This window comes from Strix uralensis, chromosome 18 (assembly GCF_047716275.1).
Source record: "Strix uralensis isolate ZFMK-TIS-50842 chromosome 18, bStrUra1, whole genome shotgun sequence".
Classification (NCBI taxonomy): Eukaryota; Metazoa; Chordata; class Aves; order Strigiformes; family Strigidae; genus Strix; species Strix uralensis.
Window position 1 is genome coordinate 17,128,590 of NC_133989.1, and position 8,598 is coordinate 17,137,187.

The window sequence follows — 8,598 nt, forward strand, 5'->3', positions numbered from 1 at the left end:
TAGATTACTAATCTAAAATTATAGCACACTTCATAAAACTTGGACTATTAAAGAGAGAAAAATAAAAGAGGATATAAAAAAAATCATTAAGCTGCCACTCTCACGTGAAGGAAACTATGATCTCTAAGGAAATGCACTTACTTCTTTGTCTGTTTTTAGTAGACTCTCACTTCCAACGGATGATGTAATTAAAGCTTGTCCAAGAGGACGCACCACTGCATTTGCCACTTCTCTCCCCACGTTTTCAGGATAGCTGTGAAGTACACTGGTATTACCCTGATCATTTTGAATGACAAGATGCAAGGATCTCCACTCTGAGTACATAGTGCCTCTATGCCACAATCCAAATAACACCTGGGAGGCAAGGAAATAAAAAAAGATATAGTTAGTAGAAATGTCTATGACATGAGTTACCAAAACTGGGGCTGTTTGCCACGATACAGACCCTTGTAAATTCAAAACACACGTGTCCATATCATATATTTGAAGACCTGGAAGAGATCCCAATAGCTGGTTTTCAACCTTAGTATGTTCGGTTTTGGGTTTTTTTTTTTACTACAGCTGCAAGCTTGGTTTTTTTTTAAAAAAGAAAGATTACAGTAAGTTTCAGTTAGGCTAATAGCCCATTTGAGACACTTAAACTTGAGAAGTGACTTCACCTCACACTTGCTTGAGCCATCCTTGCAAGAAAGATGCTCTTACATGACATCTTTGGCTAAATAGAGAATAGTTCTACAAGTATTTTTACATTCGTGAAGTGTGTTACAGCATGCACTACTTAAAACTGGTAGTTGAAAAATGTGACTGACGATGAAGAGCGCACTATATCTGAAGTGATTTCAGGACTGACTGAGCCTTGGTGGATCACTAATTTAAATCCCGTATCACTTTATAGTTTCATTATAACATCACATACCGGTACCAAACCTAAGGCATTAGGTATGCCCTAATGCATTTCAAATCCTTCTAAAATCAATACACACAGAGTCACTCCCTAATCTAGATTTGTCCCAAAGATTCAAGATAGAAATGTCACTAGAAAATCTGTCCGGTAGCGCTCTCAGAACTAGGCAGGAGAAACAGAGTTCTCCTTTCAACAACGCTCCCAGCACAACTGCAGTTGTGCGTTTTCCCTTACTGCAGATTGAGCCAGCTCGGGGAGCCAAGCTGACAGTGAACTAACCAGGTTTTTGCAGGTTTGTTTTTTTTTTTCCGGGGTCAGGGGGTGGCACTGTTGTGAAACCACAACTGAGAGCAGCAGATTAGAAGCAGGAAAAGTGAAGCTGTGCTTCCACAGCCACTCTCAGCCAGCGTTTGACCAGAAGCAGGGTAGGGTATGCCCTTCTGCCCCAAGAGCAGCGGATCGTGCTGCACCATCAGCACATACCCAACACCTACCTGCTGTACAGCAACAAGCTCGGGAGCCCGGCCAGAGCAAGCAGCCCCAGGCAGCAGGGAGGCACAGAGTGTGACAAGGCCAGCAACTAGTCACGGGACTGCCTCCTGCCTCTCCAGGCAGCGCTGGGCAGCTCAAGGAGATCTGCCATGTGCTGCCACTGTTGATCTACACATCAAAACATTCGGAAAGCTAAGCCAGCACAAACATTTTTTTCTGCTGAGACAGTTTTTAGCTGGATCAAGATCTGATCTAATTCAGGTGAGATGAACATCTGTGCCAACACAGAGGAGCAGTGAGGACACATGGCCGGGAGGGGTGGCAGGAGCATCCCTTCTGGCAGTAACAGGCTTTCGTACCCACTCACAGCAACATTAAAATGCTGCTTAGGCAGGTGGTACCATGGCAGCCTAAGCCATCAGAATGGGGACTGCTCTATCTCCCTCTTTCCTCCACTCCCACCAACAGTCAGTGTTTTATCAGTTATCTGAGCCAGCCGACCACATGAACAATAAAATAAGGAAAACAGGATTGGCACAGGAGAAAAGCAAGGAGTGTGCACCAGCCGCAGCTTAGATCAGCTCAAGCTGCCACAAATAGCACCCTGAGGACCGTTTGCCAATTACACATAGCTGGCACATTTTGGAAGGCAGTTAGTTACACAGGGAATGTTTTGAACACCTCCTTTAGACATTCCTTGGCCCAAAACCAAACAAGAAGCCAGACCTGGAAATACACCCTCCTAGGGACAAGCCACCATTTGAACAGGTTGCCTATTTAGCTGACTCCCCAAGAATTTACTTATACCCAAAACCTACATAGAAAGGCTGATGACTCCTTTCAAGGGAGGAGGGAAGGTGAGGCAGCAAGATCTTGGTTTTCCAAACTACATCCTTCTGGTTTGAGGCAGGAATCACATGTGCTCATCTGATAGCAAATTAATCAGAGCAGCCACAGCCTACAGGAAGCATATTCTCTGCATCCTTTAGGCATTTTCTCCCCCTGGGGGCCATGGCAGGGGGAATGCGCATGCCACTTTGGTCAAAACTCTTAAGCTTAGAGGAAAACAATTCCAAAACACCAGCTTCTGTGACACAGAGAAATCACAACAAAAAACAAAACAAACACAAAAAACCAAAATGAACATGACTCACAATCCTTAGTGATGGCTTCGGTCACTGCTTAACTTCATTATATCGGCTTCCCTACTCCTTTCTTTTCCTTTCATACCCTATACCTCCAGGGCCTTTTCATCTTACCCTTTCTGTCCACCTGACCACTGCCTTAGTCTCCAGCTTGTGTTTGGAGTGGAAGAAGGAGGAACAGAATTGGAGTATCATCTACTTTCCAAAATTTCCCCTTCCTCTCTCAGGCCCACAGCACCATCTCTGCCCCCAGAGCAGGGTGCCCCTTCCCCCTGCTTTGCTGCTCACCACAAGGGAAGGGTGAAGGCACTCTCCATCCCTCCCATTTGATACTCAAGTTCATTACAGAAGCATGTAACACCATTTGAGGAGTGTTGGTTTAAATAAACTGATTTAAACTGATAAAGCAGCATGTACTTTCCATCGCCACACTGCAGCTGAAGGACTGGCAGCTCACAGCTCATGGCAGGAACTTATCAGCGTGCTGATAACTGCAAGCACATTTACTGTGGCTGCCCTTATACCAGAACAGGGTTCCCAGAAGCAGGGAAGTGTTGCACAGCACAAGCAAATTGTGCAAATTGTACGCAGTGCCTGTGTAGGAGCTTTCTCGTCAAGAAGACAAAAGTCAGAAAGGACAAGGATTCCCAAATCGTGCTGCATTTTGGAAAACCCTCATTGCACTAGGGCAAGGCAACAGTAGGACACAACCACCTGCCTTCATGCAGCTCCCTGCCGTGCTGAAACAGAGATGCAAAGCTCTTTTGGGTGAACTTCGCACACTTCTGAGAGGAGCAGCATTTGTAACAGATACAGGATAGATATAACATGCCATGTTCAAGAGAGGTTTAGCAGCAGAACGGGGTAACTAAAACCTCTGGTGCCACCCTGTTCTGCTGCTAAATCTCTCAAACATGGCCTGACCTTCACACAAACTTAATTATCAAATTTGTATCTTATTAATATTCAAGACTTCCTATGGTCTTGCCATAAAAGAAATCTTCTGTTAGTCTTAACAAAGTACAAAGAATACTGAAACAATAATTGCTTCCGATTTAAAATCCTTTTGAGGTGGGATTTCCTAGGGTATTGACCCCCTACATTTTGCAGTAAGAAGTTTTTATTTGCAAGGCCTAGAAGTTACTTTTCATTTAAGACTCCAACTGTCATTTGAATTGAAAATTTCTGCCATCTGTTAGGATTGGGGTAGAGCTCAACCCATTTACTCTGCAGCTTCTTATAACTGGACATAAATTAAATAAGGCTGGAAAGTCTCCCCACACAATTGTATCTGTTAAAATATTCTGTTTCAATAGATTCAACACACTGACAGTTCTATAACTTGTTTTAGACAAAAGACACCTAATGCTTCGTAGAAGCAGGACTCACTCCCTCAGAAGAGACTGTATTTATCACATATTACTTAAACAGCAACAGCAAATTGGAAAAACAATGTGACTGCCACACCACACAAACAGCATCTTGATTTTTATTTTTGTTTTTGCAATGCTTCTGCATTTTGGCTTCATTCACTGTCCCAAATAACATCTCCTAGGTCTCATGCAGCTGAATATTCGTATTTTACATTAACATATGTCTTACTGAGGTTCAAACCACTAAGAACTCTCTGAATGACAGGTAACCTAATTAAGAGGAGAGGTGGGAAGAAGAGTAAATAAACCCCGAAAGTTTTCCAAGCACTTTTACACACTCGAACTTGGAAAGGGGTCATGTTTATGCTCCTGGAGGCTGCACTAAATAAAACATCCCCAGATTCTCACAGACAGACCAATCTAGAAAGAAATTATCGGCATTAACATGGGCAGAACAACTGAGAGATGTGCAGTTAAAATATTTACCATCTACTATGAAACCGAGCGCAATTCCAATATTCCTTAGCGTGGTAAATAATTCAGGTTTCAATATATTCCCTCTAGATCCATTTCAGTTTACGAATTTTAGTAGCTATCACCATATAAACCACTGAAAATGGATGTTTCAGCATTTTAGACCAAAGATCCTCAGTTCATAAACACTGTAGAAGTTGGTGAACATGAAAGAATTTACTAATGAGCCCATAAAACTCCAAAAATAAAGATATTTAAGTTCTATTTCTAGTCTCCAAAGACTTAATATGAACAGCTGCATCCAAAATATTTAAACTCCCAGATCAGTAAAGTTCAACAGTGAGAATTACCTAACTAAACAGACCCACATTCTGCAACCCCTTTGAAGGAATATGCAAGTGCTCAGAGCCTAAAGCAGAGGTGGAGTTTTTGGATTATGTGCAGGGGAGAGGTCAGGGAACCAATACTGGTGTGCAAAGCAGTTCCTCAGAAAATCTGCGCTGAGAGTTGGGGGCAAACGTGAACAGCAGCTTCATACGTAAAATTAAATATTTGCCTACAATGCAAGAGGAATGCAAGCACAAAAACAAGCTGTCCCAAAAATGAACACTGCCTGGGTTTTACCAGAACCAAAAAAGCAGAGCTGAGGCAATTGTTATTAATATAGTAGATGTAAAGACCATCAGCAGAGAGATGCTCAAGGAAGGCTGAAGACCTAATAGAACCTAGACCAGAGAAGCATCAACATAAAGGGTCTACACCACAGAGCTCTGGGATATTAGATATACCTTATAAGTATTTCACAGAAAACAAGTAACTCCCTCTCTACCACTACCCATACTACACCAGCAGTACTGACACCTGCTCTCTCGAGGCCACAGTTATTGCCAGAAAGTCATCTTGCCACAACCTGTCTTCCCTGGATCATGTACTAAAGAGGTTTACGAGCAACTTTTCAAGCCAGCTGAGGCCTGTGATGTCCTGACCATGGACAACTGCCACATGCCCACTTGCCTCACCTTGACACTGCTGCCCTCTGCCCTCCAAGTTTCTGCGGGAGAGTGACTTAGATCTTGGCAAGACTAACTCGGCACCTCTTACGTTAATCCCACCAGGAGGGAAGCAGCACAGACCCCTCTAGGCAGCTCAGCCTTAGGGCCCATCCAACAGGCAGGCTCTGCCCTAGGCACACACCGCCTGTAAAGGACAACAGGCAGAGCAGATGGCAGGCAAAAAAGGCAAGAGCCAAAGTGAAGACCCATCTGAGAGAAACACTAGCAGAAAGTTGGTGTTTTGTTAAGTCAGTGTTTTGTTAATGAATAAACAGAAATGCATGTCCGAATTACTATTAAATGGAAAAAAAAAAAAGTCTAGATTCAAGGCAGGAAGAGATCAGACAGAAAAAACAGGAACTCGTGTCATCCTCTTCCAGGCCCTTCAGCCGGTGCTACAGACTAGAAGAGAATCACAGCTCCCCTTGCCCAGGGAATATGAATTAGTCTGATTTTATCCCCTAACTACAGCAGAAGTTAACACATGAATCTGACACAGGGAAGGCTCTCAAATGTAAGGGGCCATTGAAGCCCCAGGGCTTGGGTCTCCCTCTCCCCAGCACTCCTGCTCACTAACTTCAGAGACCCCATCACCACTCTGGTTCCTGAGAGCACTGCTGGACACCAACCTTCCCAAAGCAGGAAACAGGACACCTGCCACAAAGGCAGCTGCCCAAAAATTGCATTCTATAATATCTGAAGATTAACAGAAACATAAAAAAGCAAAACCATCAGTTAATTTTGCATGTTTTGGCTATTACTCTGCTTTCAAGCTTCATTACTCAGACACCAGCACTCCTTATCATTAAAAGCAAGATTGAGAAGTTATCTTCCAGGCAGATCATCTGAGAATTTAAGGAGTTTTCACATCCTTTACTTGTGTCATAATGAGCTCCACCACAAAACAGTGCATCTCCCTGACCCAGACTGAGAATAATTTTTACTGAATAGTTTATTTTACATTTGCACTTCTTCCTTAGTCCACCTTCTCGTGCAACTCTACAAACTGCACAACCAGGAAGGGATCTCCTGAAGCCAATTATCCCTTCACCCAGGGAGCAAACCTCGCTGTGGTTTTGCTGCTGTTCACCGCTTTCCAAAAAAAATCTGATCTACTGCCTGCAGGCCCTGAAGATCAGATGAGACGAAAAATAAGCAAAGGAAAGCAGCATCATGGCAAGGTCCGGGAGGCCTGCACCCAGGAACGCAAAGCACCATCAAATTATTTGTAAGAAAGTCTGCATGGAAACGGCGATGAAAACTTTTCCCTCGCTCATGCCCGTGCCCCTGCTTGCGGGAGCCGGCACACGGCGGGAAGGAGCTCACCCATCGCGGGTGACACCTCACGCCTAGGTTCGGGAACACGAAACGCGGCTCAAAACCGGCCCCCGAAGACGGGGCCAGAGCACAGGCCGGGAAGGACCTCAGGGCCGCGGGCTAGTGCGAGGGGGTCCCCCGAGGCCCACTCCCGCCCACCCTGCAGCGGCTCCGCGACACCGGTCCCAGGCCACCACAGAGTCCCCCAGGGGCAAGTGCGCGCCCCCCGCCCGCTCCGGCCCGGTCTCGCCGTGGCCGCAGGCCCAGCCCCGCGGCGGGCAGCGCAGAGGTCGGCGCGGCGGAGACTCCCGGGCGGCGCCCCGCCGCCACAGGCCCCGCCAGCGGCAGGAGCGGGCCAGGGTGCGGGCAGCGCTGCCGCGGGAGGGCCCAGACCGCCCTACCTGCGCCGAAGAGCCCGGCGGGCATGTCGGGGCAGGGCCGGCCGCTCCGCCCTCAGGCCGCCGGCTCCATACTGCCCGCAGCAGCCGAGGCGACACAGCGGAGACGCCACTCCGCGCTGCCCTGCTCCGCTCGGCCCCGCTCCCCGCCGCCGCTTCCGGCAGCGCCACAGAACGCGCGACCAGGGCCGGGCCCCGCGGCGCTCTGCGCATGCGCACGGCCCCGCTGCAGCATGGCCCCGCACGCGGCCGCGCCCCCTCCCGCCGGCAGCGCCGAATAAGTCGCGGGGCCGAGCCGTACGCATGCGCAGACCCGCCCCTGCCGCCGCCGCACGCTTCCTCTTAAAGGGGCTGCGCGCGCCTCCCCCACCCTGTGGAGCCTTCGCCGCCTGCCAGGTGCCGCTCCCCGGGGCTCGGGGCGGGGCCGTGCGAGGGCTCACCGGGACCCCCCCATGGGGCCTGGGGCAGCAGCCGTGGCACCGCGGCAGGGCCCGGGGGAGCTGCTACCGTCCCCACAGGATGGAGCCGGGCCTCATCCAGCCTGAGCTCTCGCGGGCGGGCAGCGTGTCCCTCCTGCGGGCCCGGCGCCTCTTCCACTGCCCCTGCTGAGGGCTCCGCGGAGGCCGAGGGAGCTTCTGTGGGGCGCTGGTGTCTGCGCTGGCCCTCGCCCTGTCCTCAGGCACCGCTGCTGGCCGACCCCACCAGCGGCGGCTGCCGTGGCTGGGGAGGTAACAAGGAGCAGCATCAGCTGGCTCTACCCTTTCTGCAGGCCGTGCCTCTCCCTCCAAGCTTGCGTTATTCCCGGCCTGCTCCCGTTTGCTGCCTCCCCTGCCCCTTGGCATTGATGAAAGTTCTCTACAGGCTCTGAAAGTCCTGAGCCAGTGTCACAGGTTACCTGCATTCACACACGGAAAAGGCAGCACAGGGCACCCTGTGCCCCACAGCCTGGCATCGCGTTGTGTGAGATGGCAACAGGGACCATTGAGGGACAAGACCCTGGCGATGGGCCGCAGGGCAGCAGCGTGGCGGCGAGCGGCACCGTGCAGCTAGCTGCCTGTGCCCTGTCGCATTCGCCTCGTCTGCAATATTCCCTGATCTCTGCAAACCGCTTTGGCGGGTGCGTTGCTGCGGAGGTCAGCTGTGGGAGTGTCAGCTCTGCGCAGCTCCGGGAGATTCAATATGTTAAGAGTCAAATCATGTGTTACTGGTAAATGATTAAGAGGCAAGTGGGCATTGGCCTGTCAGCCCTGCACAGCTGGGGGAGGTTCAATACTTAAGAGCCAAATTGACATCAGCAAAGGAGCTCTGTTCAGGGAGCTCAGTGAAGGTGGAGAGCTCTGCTCAAGAGAACTCTGCTTGGTAAGCCAGGCAGGAGCTCTGTCCTGTGCTGGCTTGGAGAAGCGCCAGCTCTGCTCTGTACAGGCCCGGAGAAGCAGCAAGGCT

General features: G+C 49.3%; 1 protein-coding gene across 6 annotated transcripts in view; it reads right to left on the minus strand.

Annotated features, from left to right (window-relative positions):
- The window catches only part of RALGAPB (Ral GTPase activating protein non-catalytic subunit beta), a 67,086-nt gene extending 59,737 nt beyond the window's left edge, over window positions 1-7,349 (minus strand). For all 6 annotated transcript variants that reach the window (XM_074887827.1, XM_074887826.1, XM_074887828.1 and 3 more), the window contains exons 1-2: window positions 7,159-7,349; window positions 142-354 (exon numbers count right to left, since the gene is read on the minus strand). In XM_074887827.1, the coding sequence (XP_074743928.1) occupies window positions 142-324 (183 nt within the window). In that variant the 5' untranslated portion in view covers window positions 325-354; window positions 7,159-7,349. The remainder of the gene's footprint in view (window positions 1-141; window positions 355-7,158) is intronic.
- Window positions 7,350-8,598: the final 1,249 nt, after the last annotated feature.